The sequence below is a fragment of the Eurypyga helias genome, unplaced genomic scaffold (assembly GCF_000690775.1).
Source record: "Eurypyga helias isolate BGI_N326 unplaced genomic scaffold, ASM69077v1 scaffold8510, whole genome shotgun sequence".
In the NCBI taxonomy this organism is placed as follows: Eukaryota; Metazoa; Chordata; class Aves; order Eurypygiformes; family Eurypygidae; genus Eurypyga; species Eurypyga helias.
Window position 1 is genome coordinate 31675 of NW_010225096.1, and position 16237 is coordinate 47911.

General features: G+C 37.0%; 1 protein-coding gene across 1 annotated transcript in view; it reads left to right on the forward strand.

Moving 5' to 3' along the window:
* The window catches only part of INTS6 (integrator complex subunit 6), a 47161-nt gene extending 31048 nt beyond the window's left edge, over positions 1 to 16113 (forward strand). The window contains exons 4-16 of the mRNA XM_010148104.1: positions 995 to 1120; positions 1990 to 2144; positions 4980 to 5132; positions 5269 to 5401; positions 5909 to 6003; positions 6377 to 6487; positions 8089 to 8304; positions 8413 to 8539; positions 9795 to 9937; positions 10614 to 10848; positions 11580 to 11951; positions 12425 to 12518; positions 15480 to 16113. Of these exons, the coding sequence (XP_010146406.1) occupies positions 995 to 1120; positions 1990 to 2144; positions 4980 to 5132; positions 5269 to 5401; positions 5909 to 6003; positions 6377 to 6487; positions 8089 to 8304; positions 8413 to 8539; positions 9795 to 9937; positions 10614 to 10848; positions 11580 to 11951; positions 12425 to 12518; positions 15480 to 15573 (2054 nt within the window). The 3' untranslated portion in view covers positions 15574 to 16113. The remainder of the gene's footprint in view (positions 1 to 994; positions 1121 to 1989; positions 2145 to 4979; positions 5133 to 5268; positions 5402 to 5908; positions 6004 to 6376; positions 6488 to 8088; positions 8305 to 8412; positions 8540 to 9794; positions 9938 to 10613; positions 10849 to 11579; positions 11952 to 12424; positions 12519 to 15479) is intronic.
* The last annotated feature ends 124 nt before the right edge of the window (positions 16114 to 16237 follow it).

The window sequence follows — 16237 nt, forward strand, 5'->3', positions numbered from 1 at the left end:
GGCAGGGGGTTTGGAACTAGATGGTCTTTAAGGTCCCTTCCAACCCAAACCATTCTGTGATTCTATGTTCTTATATTTCTCAGAAAATCTTAGAACTCCAATATAATAAAACTAAAGACACTTAGTGCATTAAAGCTACAGATGAACTACTGTAACATGTCTTTGAAGAGTGTGAATCTACTTTCTTCAACAGTTCTTTAGAAGAGAAAATGTACTTTTTTTTTTTCTAACACACTTTGGTATCTCAATTAGAAATTGTAGGATTTGAGTCTGTTCCACAGTAGACTTTTGCTAAATTCCTGTAATATTCTGATCTAAAGGAGCCAGAAGTGAAGAAAATGTGTTGGGTTGTTTGTTTTGAGCATCCAGAGCATGCAGAATGTGATGCAGAATTTCTGCAATGCAGAATTAATAGTAATTCTGCAAAATGGATACACTTATCTCCATCATAACTCATATTTTTAATTTCTTAGAAATTATATTCCAGGTAAAGCTCGGGCATCACTTTTATGATTTGTTTGTAAAAGTTTCTGATTACATCACATTAAAAAAAAAATAATTCTGGTGCATCAGAGGGAATGTGATAGAAAGCAAGCAAAGAGAATTAAAAAGCGTTCCAAAAGGATATGATTCCCCTGCTTTCTGACTGCAGTGTAGGCTATACTAACAGTGCTTTGATTGAAATTCATGGACAGGTAAGTGTTGATGTCTGTCACAAGGGGGAGCCCATTTTCCATGAATGCAACCAAAAATTTGTGTTAGTAGTTAAGGGGCTAAAACCCAAACATTTCCAAGGAGGTGTGTGTAACACTGTCACTGCTTCGCTAGGAAGCCTTGCTGCTTAAACAAAGAGGGAGTGTTCAGCAGAGGCTTTGTATCAGTGATCCATACGTAAATCAATGTGTGTGGCAGATGAACAGTTTTGAACGATCCCAGTTAAAATAAGGGCAGAAAGCCTGAACAGCCTTAACCTTGACTGTTCCTTCTGTTCTAGGTCGATCATATTGTGTGTGCTCTCCAAGAATGCTGAATCAGTGTCTTGAGTCACTGGTGCAAAAAGTGCAAAGTGGAGTGGTAATAAATTTTGAAAAAGCTGGACCGGATCCCTCACCAATTGATGGTACTTGAAAGTTTTTACACGATGATATGAAATGGCAGGGGTGACTATCATTATGATTTAGTGATCTCGGTGTTACAGTTGCCAGAGCAAAAGGAAATCTGTTGGAATTTAAAAGACACTACTGCAGGAAGGATCTGCTATGTTTAAAATTCAGTTGTACTTTTTCAAAACACTCGCTGTACCTGCTACAACCTGTGTAAAACCTCTACATTTGGTCATGTTACTCAGGTGGCCTTAAAGGCAGTTAGTCTTGTCAAGCATAGTTAAATAGGTTCATGAGTTTGAAGCAGTAGTTTTCAACTAGCTAGAGATGTAAATAGCTTGATATGAAAATACTGTGGGTTTATACACTTATTTTTTTTGCTTAATGTAGTAAAGTGGCTGCATTAAGAGCTGAAGTAGCAAACACCGCTGTGCAGCCTTAACTTCTCATTCTGAATGGCTTACTAGGTCCCTCTTAGGATAGGATGTTACTGGGAAGTGTTTGTGGGATCCTCTTAATCCTCCTTTGCTGCAATAAAAGGTTAGTCCAGCAGTATTACTCGTGTATCATTTTTTTATGTATAGAGGCTTGAAGGTTATCTGGTAATAACAACGGGAGGAGAAAGAAACTGGTTATTATGAAGGTCTCCACATAATTGGCTTTCTCAGCTCTGATCCTGTAAACTTTCCGTGCCTACTTGGTGTCTCATAGTTTCTGGATTTTTGCAGAAATGCTTGCTGACAACTATCTGCTATTCTTAGAAATAATATTAACTGCAGGAAGAGTTTCCCTGAGGGTATATTTTTTAAATTCTTCACAGAAGTTGTTTAATACTCTTTTGGGGTTTTAACACTATTTTGACTCATAAAGCTTTTTTCTTCTGTAGATGGGCAGTTGGATATATCTAGACCCTTTGGACCCCAACCTTGGCACAGCTGTCACAAACTTATTTATGTCAGACCAAACCCTAAAACTGGGGTTCCTATAGGTCATTGGCCTGTTCCTGAATCCTTTTGGCCAGATCAAAATTCTCCAACGCTGGTACGTACTGAAGTTAGATATGCATAGGTGAATGTTTCAGGGTTTCCTTTTCACTGATTTTTAAATGTTATGTACTTCATTGTGCCAACTGTAAAAGCAGTGTGACCCAGGAAGGAATGGCACGTAAATCTGTGTTGCAGTTATGTCTGATAAATTACTGATGAGCAAGTAATACTATGGGGTTTGCTTTTTAGTAACTTTGAAGCATTAGGAAAAACTGCCTGTAACAGATTCGTTGGCCTAGTACATGCATGTAATGTTTCTGTTCGAACAATGTTAAAATACCAAACCAGAAATAAGGTGGCATGTTGATAGTAGACTATCAAATTCTATTGCCCTGCACATGGTATTTATAGAAGATAGTATAATCTTCCCAATTTTTAATCCTGGTGGTAGTTCTGTCTTCATTCTATCAGGTGAATGTAATGTAATTTCATCTGCTGTTGTTTAGTGCAGCCGTACCTTCAGTTTATCCCAAATAGAGAAACTCGCCTTGTTTTAACTACTAGCCACAGAATGGCTTTGTTCTTTTTTGTAAAAGAACGCATGCCACTGATTTTTGGTCTGAGAACTAATCATTAATATAGTGTAATATATTTTTGTATTTCTGCTAACCTTTGAAAGTCATTGAAGTAGAAATAATGCAGTTGTATAATCATTCCCTATATTTTATGATTATTTTTATTGAATTTTGTGGGAGGTTTTCATCTGCAACTAATGTGCTGACTAGCAAACTCATTGAACTTTTCATAAATATTGTCTTTTGTTTGAAACACAGATCAAGTCCTTTATACATATTGTTGAGAGTGATGGAAGTATGAAATTCTAGTCATATTTACAGGTTTGATGTTGCTGGCATCTGTGGCCACATTCATTGAAGGACATGGATGCCCTTTTGAAATATAAAGCAAGCTAGCCTATATGAATAAAAGTAAATCTTCTGTAGTCATTGAAAAAACCCAAAAAGTCATTGTGTAGTGAATATTAAAAAACAGGTCTGTAGCAAGACTGTCCTGGGTACTCCTTGTGATCATTATCCATGCCATATCTGCCTCCCTTCTCTGTATAGAGTCAGTTTGTCTGCTACTGAAGATCCTGATTGAAATTGCTAAAATAGATCTTGCCAGGTGAAGAGTTGTTGTTCTAAATCTGCTAAAAACATGAGATTGACTTACTTAAATGGTGAAAAGATGAGAAAAAAAATCTTAGTTTTAGCATTTATAGCTCTTATAACTGCACTGAATTATTGCCTGTGCAGCTGTATTCCTGTTGACATCAATTGGAATTCCACACTGAACCTTCCTTATGAAATATATGGGAGCTAAGTTTGCTGATAGCGTTTCAAAACTTGTATTTCATTACTGTTCTGAAAACAGTGTTAAAATTTCGCATATGTTGTAACTCTTGTCTACCTAAGAATCCATAGGGTGTTACTTTTTCCTTCCTGTTACCTAATCGACAGTGGAGTAGCCTCAAAACAGTCCTAGTGCAACAACTGTTTCATGTACTGTAGGTCATGATACTATCAAGGCTTTCTTAAATGTATATGAAAGTCGGCTAATTATTATGATGGCAGATCAACGTGTAAATGGCTGCTTCTACTTCTCTGAGGTAAAAACAGTTCTGCTGTCCAGCCAAGAGTTATTAGACTTGAAGTCTTAGCATTCAACTTCTCTTGCAGCCTTTTTATTCCTAGTATAACTGCTTCATGGCTCGGTCCAAAACTCCACAACTACTGTTTATCGGAGGCATCTTCTATGAAGAGAATTGCAGTTCCTTCAGTTGGTTGAGCCTCCTGTTTTGTGTGCACTTGGACAGTACACCTTCCTCAGAGTGGAGACACTCAAGGCAAGACCAGCTCTGTGGGCAGATAACATTTGGGTGGCTCATCCTAAAAGGGAGAGTCTAGAACTTAGAGATCTAGAAAAATTACTTTTAAGGTGATGAGATAGGAAGGTCCAAGAAAACCCTGTGTTTCCCTAGTTCATCTTATGTATTTATCAGTTACCTTCTTGTAAAGAGTAAATCAAAGGAGGTTTTCCAATTGAGCTCTTCCTCAGATTCTAGTGGCCTTGGAGGAGGCTCAGGGTAAGCAGAAGTGCTTACGCTAGTCTCCTGAAAACCGTTCAGTGGAAGGCATACTGCTCCAATTTTCATCACAAAAAAAATGAGCTTTCCCTTTCAACAAAGAAAAATTCAAATACGTTGTTAACTTGTACTTGAAACTCGAGGCACGAAGGCCTTTTCCCAATGATTAATAAAACCATTAAAATCCAAACACTTGCTTGAACTGAAATAATTTTTCACAAGCCTAGTTAAAATGTGAGTTCTTCTGAGTTCTGGGTTTTTTTTTCTGAATTTCTGCTCCTCTTGGTCATTATAATTCAGTTTGAATTTTGTAACTTAAATTTGCCGAGCAGGAAAAGTGCTGGTGGAAGTCTGCAAGTGCAAAAGAACAGTGCCTGCTTCTATGGGGAATAAAAATGGGCATGCCCCAGAGTAGCATTGAAGATGGGCTTTTTTCCCCCACTGGGATTTACTTCCCTTTGCAAAGTTTTTGTGTATATGTTAGAAGTTTTGCTTGCATACTGTCTAGACTTACTAGGTAAAAATAATAGGCATTTGTTTAAAAAAAATGATTCCTTCAGATTTTAAGGCTTTGCTAACATCAAAAATTAATTCCTTAGGTCTCACTAACAATAAATAGGAATCCTATATTGAATAGGTTCCTTACATATGTCTGTTTTCAGAGAACCTGTGTTACTTCAGTTGTCATAGCACAACTGCATTGTGATCCTCGTACAGACTTACTAACCGTGGAATGCTTATGTTTAGCCACCTCGCACATCTCATCCTGTGGTGAAATTCTCCTGTACTGACTGTGAACCGATGGTCATTGACAAACTGCCTTTTGATAAATATGAGTTAGAGCCTTCACCACTGACCCAGTTTATCCTGGAGAGAAAATCCCCTCAGACCTGCTGGCAGGCAAGTAGAGTGCACACTGCAGTGAAGTTATTAAACTCAGTGCTGTTTTTTCATAGACTTTATGATCAAAATGGGATGTAATATTCTAGCACCCGATATTTTGCATTTACTTACAATATAATGTGTTTTATTGCAGGTATATGTGAGCAATAGTGCAAAATACAGTGAACTTGGTCATCCTTTTGGTTACTTGAAAGCTAGTACAGCGCTGAATTGTGTGAATTTATTTGTGATGCCTTACAATTATCCAGTCCTCCTTCCACTGCTTGGTAAATACCACTTGATAAAAATTTTCTTAGATGGTAGGCAATTGAAAAATTGATCTCATGTAAATAATTACTGCAATTAATGCCAGCATTAATCAAACACCTCTAGAAAGGTAGGATGTTGAGCAATATATTTGTCATCAGTAACTTGTATCACTAGTCATCAGTTGACCTTCATGACTGATTCAGTGCGTAAGATGATTTACTTATGATTCTTTCATATATGTTTTGGTCTCTCACTTCTTTCATTGTTTTTGGAGCCACTTTTCCCAATCTTTTGTCTCAATTACCAATTCAATTTGATAAATAATTTCTCAGGTTCCATCTTTTGGCTGCAGCATTAATCTCGTGTGTTTGCATATTTAGTTTTGTTATATACATGTTAAAATGCTATCTTAATTTAAGCACTGAGGAATTCGCATTTCTTTGAGAGTTTCTTTTATTAGAAAAAAGTATGCAATGCTGTCTAGACGTGCCTTTCATTTCGTCTCTTCTTTTTATAACCATCAGATGACTTGTTTAAAGTACACAAGGCAAAGCCTACACTGAAATGGCGACAGTCATTTGAAAGCTATTTGAAGACAATGCCTCCTTATTATCTTGGGGTAAGATGACTTACTGTGTTAATCCTTGTTTCAAGCAGAATAGATACTAATTTAAGAGAGAATAGCTGAACTTCATGTACAATGGTACTTTTTTCACTGGAGTCCTGTGGAAGGCTTGAGACCTGAATGTTATGAAAATTTCATCAGCTGTGACTCCTATATAAATGCTAACTCTGTTAATAATTGATACTGTATGAATGGAACAGTGCTTTAAACCAACAACAAAAAAAAATGCTGCCCTGAAAGTCTTTGTTTTTCTTCTCCTCTAACTTTGAGGACCTCAGGTTTTATTAGAAATGGATAAAAATTGTTGAAGCATGTATACAAAAGTTGTAAAGTTGTGTATGACTGTGCAATCTATTCCGTGTTTCAGCCTTTGAAGAAAGCTGTGAGAATGATGGGAGCACCAAACCTTATAGCTGACAATGTGGAATATGGACTTAGTTACAGTGTCATTTCATATCTCAAAAAGTTGAGTCAGCAGGTAATGTTGAAGCAAAAGAGCAGTAAAAATTTATTCTAATATCAGAATAATCTTAAAATACTCAAGTTCAATGGATTTGAAGGAAAAAAAGAGGAGAAAGTTAGTACCTTCCCAAAAGTAATTAGCAAAAAAGCAATTTGGTTTTCTGAATTGAAGAAAAAATTAACCTTTAGATATGGACTTTATAGACTGGACTATGTAGATAGATATGGAGGTACAAATTGATTTTTTTGTATTTATGGAGCATTTTTATTTGTACAGACACTAACATAATTTTGTCCAAAAGAAAACATGTTGCCTTACCTTAGATATTAAAGATGTTCTAGCATTTTTTTTTTCCAGAAAACAGATTTGTGCTTTGTGCATCTGAATCACTGTCCTTTCTTTGGCTTGTGAAATGAAATGAAGAATGTTCAGTAAATATAAAGTAAACTGACACAATTCAGAATTTCAAAAAAGATGCAGACGTAGAGGGGCAAGTGTCCTTTTGAAATTGTTGACTGTGTTCAGAATAGTGCCCGTACCTTTGACTAGTCTTCTGCACCAGCTAAGACATTTCTGCCCTGCTTCCTCCACTTTGATTTTGTTGAACTGTGCATGTTAACAGCTTTCTTGAATAAGATAAAATAATGCAGTAGGCTTGGAACTTCAAGAAGCAGTAGTGCAAGTATTTGTAGCTCCGCTATTGAGTTCTTATGGACCAGCTTTTTCTTAAAACATTTGAGGAAGCAAACCTCTTGAAGTCTACTGTATATCCTGTTAAATTATAATTATATTGCTCAGTATTCTGTAAAGTGAACCGATCTCTCAAACTAGACATCTTAGAGTCCTAAAATGTAATGACATGCACTGCAAATTGTTCTTGAAAGCTTTTCTAACTTCTGAAAAGCTCTGCCAGTAGAGACTCGGTGTTCTTAATAAGTATATATTCAATTTTTGAGTAGCCTACAAATTTACATGAAACTGCAAAACCAACATTGGCAGGTGGATTAGTAAATTACTTGTGGCTTTTTTTTCGACTGTATTCTGCCAAAAAGCTGGTGTTTATGAACATGTTTAATTTTGGTACAAATCTAACGTAATATCGGGTGTTAGGTTGTTTAGTCAGGCATTATCATGTATTGCATATTTATTAATGTTATGACTGTTGGTATTGAGCTTTTACAAAGTTGATGCCATTGTGTGACTGATCGCAACTATAGTTGTGGGAGAATCGGTCTTTTTGGGAGTTAGTGTTTAGCTGTTATTGTAGAAAACAGCCTATGTGAATACAGATAGGTTTGCAGATAATTGCTAGTAAAATTATGGCATTTTATGAAAATAAAAGCATTGCATGCATATTGGTGCTTAGATACCATAAGGGGCAGCAGAGGAGAAATATGCAGAAGACCTAGGCACAAACTGTTCACTATATTTCAAACTGTAGTAAGCGTTAAGTGGTTATGTATTAAGCACTCCTTAAGCACTCATCCTGGTTATGGTCGTCATAGTGTATTAGGACATTGTTGAATCTTTTAGGTAGGAATTTAAAATGAATAAGTCTGACTAATCCTTTTAAGAGCATATTGTCAATTTTATTTATTTATTTATTTCAAATTAAGGCCAAAATAGAGTCCGATAGAGTCATTGGCTCTGTAGGCAAAAAGGTAGCGCAAGAGACTGGAATTAAGGTCAGAAGCAGATCACACAACCTGTCTATGGCACATAGGAACGATTTTCAACATCTGCTACAGGGGATTACTGGGGAAATTCCTCATAGACCTCTAGACCTCAATATGAAGGAGTATGCTGGGTTCCAAATAGCTTTGCTGAATAAGGTAAGCACCACTGTGTGTAATGTTGTTATTTTCAATATACTTCCATTGAAATGCTAGATATTGTTTCATATGTGGTATTAATTGGAACTTTATTTACTGGAACAATAGGATTTGAAACCTCAGACTTTTAGAAATGCTTATGACATACCCAGAAGAAATCTTTTGGATCAGTTAACACGAATGAGATCTAATTTACTGAAGAGTACTCGCAAATTCCTCAAAGGACAAGATGAAGGTTAGATAAGTTTATTTTTTGCTTAACTGTGATCAGTATTAAAAAAATGAAGTCTAACAAATAGTGTAGCTCTTTAAAACTTAGTGGATGTCTGATATTGCCATTAAACTGCATAGTGGTTTAGATTTTTTTCCTTAAGTAACTTATGGGAAGAAAAAATGTTAAGGATAAGGAAGATGTAGATTAACTGCTCTGTCCTTTAGTTTATATGAGGAAACTTGGGCTTTTACATAAGATTTTGTTCACTGTTTTTTCACAACTTGCATGATATATCTGAGAAAAAAAGTCACAGGGCAGTTCTAAACATTACTGTCTCTCTCCATAAAAGTTGATTGTGATCAGTGGAAAAGTAAGCTTGCTCACTGGGTGCTGCCAGCGTGATTCCTTTGCCCTTTAGGCCAACAGCAAATAGTTCATTAGTCTGGTAATGTATTCCTTTACCTTTCTGCTATGTCTTCTGGTGCTGCTTTAGGGCATCTTAACAAACAGAGGGTAATGAAATAAGTGGAGAAAATGAGAAGGGCAATGCAAGTGAAATGTGTATGTTATATTAGTCCTGCCACTACTTAGGTCAGATTTACGTCTGTGATCAAGTGATCATGTAATATGAAATGCAGAGAAGTTGCTCTTTGGGGAGGCGATTACACCATGTAAACTAATGTTAGTGTTTTCTTCTGCTATTTCTGCTAGCTGATGCTTTGTTTGATCAAAGGCTTGACAACTTTAACTTAATCCATTAGAAGTTCAGAATAAGGACCTATGGATTTTAAGAATTTTATTCCAGTGGTCAAAAAATCACTGTTGCTTTGGGAAAATTCTAGTCTCAATTAAATTTTAGGTATCTAAAATTGTGTAGAGTTATGTCAAAGCTCTATGCAGCATGGCATTACTTTTTTGCATTAATGCAGCTTTTGTAGTAATGTTTTAGCTATTTGTTCCCAGCCTCATTTTTTTCACCCATCTACCCTGTTGAAAAGTTATGGGACACATTGGAAAACTAACATCCATGCATGACAACTATTGCTTATTTGTGTGTCAGAATGATAAATACGCAAGACTGATTCATTTAAGCAAATTTTCTGCATTCAAAACATGATGTTATAAATACCAGTTAGGCAAGAATAATGGTGAGTTTTGCACATCTATTTTGTTAATGCATTTGAGAAGTCTGAAAACTGGAGGTGTGAAATGGATATAGACTAAACTGTTGTAAGGTGAGCAGTGTCGTATGTTAATAACCTTTCTGTTACGATAGATCAAGTTCACAGTGTACCTATAGCACAAATGGGAAACTACCAGGAGTATCTAAAGCAAATACCTTCTCCGCTCCGGGAGCTTGATCCTGATCAACCACGAAGGCTCCATACGTTTGGCAATCCGTTCAAACTGGACAAAAAGGTGACTTTTCTGTAACGCTTTATAAATAGTGTGCAGTTGCGTGTGTGTGTGTGCACTGCTGACTAGGCCATGCAAAGAGCAATGTATCAGAGAAACCCTTTGAAGTGTTTGGAAAACTACAGCTTAGAAGAAAGTTTCTCACGTGTTTTTCCACCAATAGTATCCTGTGGGGGCAGCCTTTATTGGAAACCAGTATTATGCTTCTGCATTATATTATAAAAGAAATATGTTTGTCACTGTATAGCTAATACCTAATTGTTTCCTTTACTGGTCTTGCCCCATAAAAAACTTCCCGTAACTTTGAAAGCACAGACTCTCCCTTTTGTCCAAATCCATCTTGCACTTCACCAAATGACCAATGTAAATTTAGAGCTCTCCTTTTAAATGTTTGAGTCGTTTTGCAGTTACTGTAAAGGAAGTTTGACAGCCCACTTAGTTGTCTGACTTGGCAGACTGTTGGATAAGGGCTTTAAGCACATTGGTTTGGTCTAGGAAGGGTTTGATATGGTTTTCCCATGTTACTTTGATCAACAGTTGAGGATTCAGTGCAGGATGGCATGTAGTACATGTTTACCATATATACAGCAACTATCATAACATCAAAGCATTCATTGTATTTTGTATTGTGTGGTTTTGGCTTAAAATTTAAGAATTGTCCCTATTAAATTAATCACAGGGAATGATGATAGACGAAGCAGATGAATTTGTAGCAGGACCTCAAAATAAACATAAAAGACCTGGAGAACCAAATATGCAAGGGATTCCGAAAAGGCGTCGTTGTATGTCCCCCCTGCTCAGAGGTCGACCGCAAACTCCTCCAGTCGTGAATAATCACATTGGAGGAAAAGGGCCACCAACACCAATCGCACAAGCACAGCCTGACCTTGTTAAACCTATTCCTATTCACAAAAGTGAGTAAATCATCTTAATCTTTAGAGGTGTTTTTTTAATTTATGCAAAAAACTTCTTTATGTAGAAGTACCATTGGCTGATTTCCCAAATATGGCAGTTTTATCCCGCATGCTCTGAAAGTGAAGTATTTAAGTCTGCATATGGGGTTAATTACAGAAAGAGGTAACGTAGTCCTCCAGACAGAAGTCCCTCTCATATGAGCTTCCCAGTACAAACAATGTATTTCCTCTATTAAATGAGGAGACAATATAAACAGTCAGAAGGATGTTCTTCCTTTGCCTGGGAATTCAGATGCTCCAAAAGTATCACAACATGATGTTAATTTGAATTTGGCTGTAGTGCAGTGAATTCTCTTCCCATAGTGCGGAGCTGAGCTGCTGTGTAAGTTCTGCTCACTGTTCAGCCCTAAAGTCTGTCAGTTCACTTTAATGGGGAAAGACAAGCATGTCATAAAAGCACATTTTCACAGGTGCTTTTGATGGTAGCAATTTCCCTTTTCTTATAAAGAATATAACTGTGATTTTTTTTTTTTTAAAGCCATTAATTGCCAGGAGATAGCGATGCACTCTGTGTTACAAGCTGCAAACACATTTCCTTATGTCTAGCATGTACAGTAGACTATACAAGCTGGAGTACAGCTTTACAGGAGTTTAATACTAAACTGACTCATTGGTGTCTAACAGATGATAAAGAATGTGAAACTGGCAAGTGTAATCTCTGTGTTTTTCAGTATCAGAAACAAATAATGAGGCTACAATGGATGATGTGGTTGAGAATCATGTTACAGACCCACTTTCATCAGATGTGTTCCCGAATACTGTGGATTCAGAGTTTTCTATGTCCTCTTCTCCGTTCAATTCATTGGATCGACCAGCAGCTCACGCAGAGGATGCAGGGCATGAACATTTAGTGAATAACTTGAATGTTGATGGGTTTTTGGAGAATCATGAGGAATCGGGTAGTAAAGAACAAAGTACCGAAGAGAACTTGCCAATGTCTTCACCAAGCAAAGGGAAAAAAACAGTGCATTGCAGAAGTTCCAGAGAGATTAATATAGAACTAAGAGCACAAATTATGAAAGAGATACGAAAACCAGGAAGGAGTAAGTATACCAAATCTCTCTTTCAGGTAATTGGCATGAGAGCTAGACAAAATTCATTATTAGATCACTATTTTAGAATAATACTGAACTGTGAGACTGAAGCAAAATGAACTTAAAGCTGAAAAGATTTGTTTTTAAATCTATGCTGAAATCTTCCCAGATGAGTGATTAAAACATTGCTATACCTATCAACGTTCAAGAACGTAATGTTTTTTATATTATCAGTATTAGATCAGCTTGTTGGGTGTTCCAGTAATATCTTAAACTGCAGTATCCTGTGTTTTTTAATGCTAGTGTTCTTAAACAGTATGTCATTGCTATGAGCCTGATTGATAGGAGGTATTGCCTAAAAGCTTACAAAAGCTGAATGAAGTCTGTTGCATCTCACTCAGATTTCATCGAGATCTATTACAAGATACCTGTATAGGCATTTCTTAAATAATCATTATTTTGCTCTTCTCTTTATCTTTAAGAATATGAAAGAATCTTCTTTTTACTGAAGCATGTACAGGGAAGCTTACAAACCCGACTGATATTTTTACAAAATGTTATTAAAGAAGCTTCAAGGTAGGTAACTGAATGGTATTAATCTTATAAAACCACACCGTGTACTGCCATATACAACTGTTTGACAACCGTGCAGTTCTTTGAAGCTTGCCACACAATGCTTTGCGCTGCAAGTAAAACAATTCCTTAGGAAAAAAAAAAAAACCACACATTTCCTGATGTGTGGTGTTTTTGCCTTAGATTTTATGTTAAAAATGCTAGCAGCTGTAACTTCCAAATCACCATAAATGTAGATAGACAATAGTATAGAAAGAGAAGGTAACTTTGGAAAATCATTCACGTTCCAAAGTTCAAGTGTAAGCGTATTGCTCATTTGAAAATCTGGTTGAACTACATAATAGTGTGAATTAGGCTTTCAGAAACAGTTGAAATTCATAATGCATCAACTCAATCTTATCTTAGAAGTAGCTTTGAGATCCAGGTATGCTCCATAAAGATATGTCTCTGCTTTTCAGATTTATTTCCTTCAGAGATACTGTAGTCCTGTCTGAGGCTGTGGAAATAGGAGGTAGTTTGTCACTGGAGTAGAGAGACTTGCTGCAGGTTTAACACCATGTTGTTAATCCAGGTAGAAACTGTTCCTTACAGCATCCTCAGACTGAACATACTTGCCTAGCCTTCTACATGTTTACGAAGAGGAAAGAAATGAGAAACATGTAATTATGATTAGAACCAATAGTGTTTGGGTTGAAGTGAACTAACAATTCCAGCATCTTGCTTGAATTGTTATTTGTGTGTAAGTGTAACTTTGAGGTTTATTTCAGAAGCCTCGAGGAATGGTTGAGGTTTTTCTTCTCTAATCTGTTTTTTGTAGTAGTCAGCTTTTTTCCCTGGGGCGTTATTAAACTAACTTTATAATGAATTAAAAATCAGAAGTAGTTTTTGGATAAAACCATGCTCAGAGCTTACGGTACGCTGGACATTCATGCAAGTCCTCTAGCCTTCTGCTACCAGCACAGTGGGATCATGCTCTTCCTGTAGCAACAATTACTTTATCATGCTTTTGCTTGATCTGTCTTTGTTATATCACCCATCCACCGTTGTTCCATAGTCTGTAGGTTGTATATGCTTCTTCACTGTCTCAGCACACCAAAACAATACTGTTGCTCCTGGAGTCTGTGGCAGCCCTTAGTGGGATCGGAATATTTGTGTCTCTCAAATTAGGCTTTTTAGATCATCTGTAATTCTCATTTCTGTTGCACAGCCTCTCTATTGCAGTTTCTTTGAGTTGACTCCCTAAAAATTTTGGCAGCAATTGAGTGTTGCTGTTGGATGCATTGGAATTAAATCTTGTCTCTCACCATAGCCAACAGTTTTCTGTATCTACTGGTGGAAAAAGTTGGCAATTGTTTTGACTGTTGTTAAACTTCAGTTTCAGTTGGTTTGTGTGTAGGAACAGCTTAATGTCTCTCCTTCCTCTTCTCTCCTAGGTTAGATTTTTATACTGTGGTCATTTTATCCACCTGGATAACACTGCCTACAATCCCTGTGCAGTTCCCTGCTTCTTTCCTTATCCAGGCAAGCTATCACATTTAACCAAAGTTCCCTGCTCCCTGCAGGAAACATCTCCAGGCTCTCCAGAGTTGTCCAGATAGTCTTGTTTTGTTACCTGATAGCTGACCTTTGCAATGCCATGGACTGCAATTCAAATTTGGGATGCCTGCTCTCTTTGCCTGCTCCCAGGAGCTCTGAGTGAACAGTCTTAAGAAAGCTCTTGAGCATTTCAGCAACAAAGTGTTTTTAAAACCAGCCCCCATTCGGTTCTGGAAGGTTAATCCACTAGGAATTTGTGAGGGGACAAGATTTCTAAAACAATCCACAGTTTTTAGCTTTCTTTAGAAATCAACTGCCCCACAGTTGCTCTTCTGATAGCAGGGAAACTATCACTTTTGAGGGACAGAAATCAAGATGAGGTAGTAATGGATTTTTTTTTTTCTTCCAGCTGATCACGAAAATATTAAGGATGAGGAGATCACACCTCAATTTCAAATCCTTAACTATTTTCTATTCTGAGAGAGACTTTCCTAATGCTTAGTGATAAACATGTGGCTCGGCCTGGGTGGGTAGTATTAGTGCTCATAGAGAGTCCTGTGAGCCAAGGACATGGACGGGGAGGCCTGGCCAGGTTTAGAGGCTTTTGCCAGGGTTTAATAAGGACATAGGTCTGAACTCGGTGTGTACCTCAGCGGAGTACCGAGTTGAGAAGTGTATGACCGTCTCATTGCCGCTTATGTTTGCGTGTGCGTACGGCTGCTGAAGCATCGAGCAGAAGTGGCTTCCTGGATCCAGAAATGCTGCAAGGGGGAGGGCTAGCTGGAAGCAGTAAGGAGCTGTGCGCCAGGGCAGGGGTGTAAGCAAAGGCAAAAAAAAGGCCTGCTATTCAAATTTATGTAATCAGTAGGAAATAGAACTGCAGAGACTCCAGGTATAGATTATGTCTGTATTTTCTTTAATTTCTTTCTCAAACTTCAAATTTATATTTTCTTGTCAGGAAATCTGCTCTGCACTATGTAATGGCTATTCCTTCACCTGTACCAACTTCACAGCTTTTGTGAATGCACCATGAAGGCATGCAAATAATCCCTGAAAGGTGTTGGTAGTTTTAGGGTTATAGTTTTTTTGGCATGTATTTTATTTCTGTACTTCAGAACTTCACTTCTGGAAACAGAAAACACTTAACTCTCTTTTTTTCCTGGCTTTTTGAGGGCTGAGTGATGTTCAGCAACGCGCTAGACTAGGCTGTAGTAAGCATAGTTTGTATTCCCTCATTAAATGGAAAAGCAAGTGAGTAGCTTACCAGAACTTCAGGAGCCAGCATATATACATACGAACTATATATCACCTCATCGTGCACTGGACCTAAGGTGATAACTGAAGTTTCCAGGGTTCAGTAAAAGCTTTGTGAACGTTGTTTCATGTATTATTGTGTGCATCCACTATTATGTTTTCTTTTAAATACAGGTTTAAAAAACGAATGCTGATAGAACAGCTTGAGAGTTTTCTGGAAGAAATCCATCGCAGATCCAATCAGGTCAACCATATCAACAGCAGCTAAGAAACACGGCACACGAGAAAGCCACAGCAGGGCACTGCTGTCCTTACTTGCATTCATTTTTGACATGCACTCTTATCTCAAGTTCCTATACCTGAAAGAATGAGAAGCTGCTCTGTGAAATGATGAGAAAAGTATCCATCATGGGTTTTTTTTTTTTCTTCTGTTATTTTTTTAATGTGAAAAATATCACAAAAACATTTTTATTTAACTAAATGGAGAACTTCTTGCTTGTCATGGACTTAAGTGTCACTTTCCCTCAGGTTCTATTTTTCTTAATCCAACCTTCAAAACTATCACCTCTTAAGGTTGAACTTTGCCAAAAAGTTACTTTGTAATTTTCAAAAAAAAAAAAAAGCACATACATTAAACAAGGTAATGTTTTGTATATACAGTTATTTTGGATATATTATTGTAAGTTGTATAAATGTATTTTGAAAAATATTTAAGAAAAGCACTTTTGTTATTCCATCAATAAAAGCTCTATTTTAATCTTTGTGTAGGATTGAGTACATTTTTATTGGAATGGTTCATTTTGCCTTCTCTTTCCAGAGCTTCCATGTTCTAGTATCAGTGTTAAAGAATGAAGAACAGTCTCATGTCACTGGATATTCTGCTTTTACAGAACGAGTGGAAGGAAGCTAATGCAGAACCACAACCACAGTAG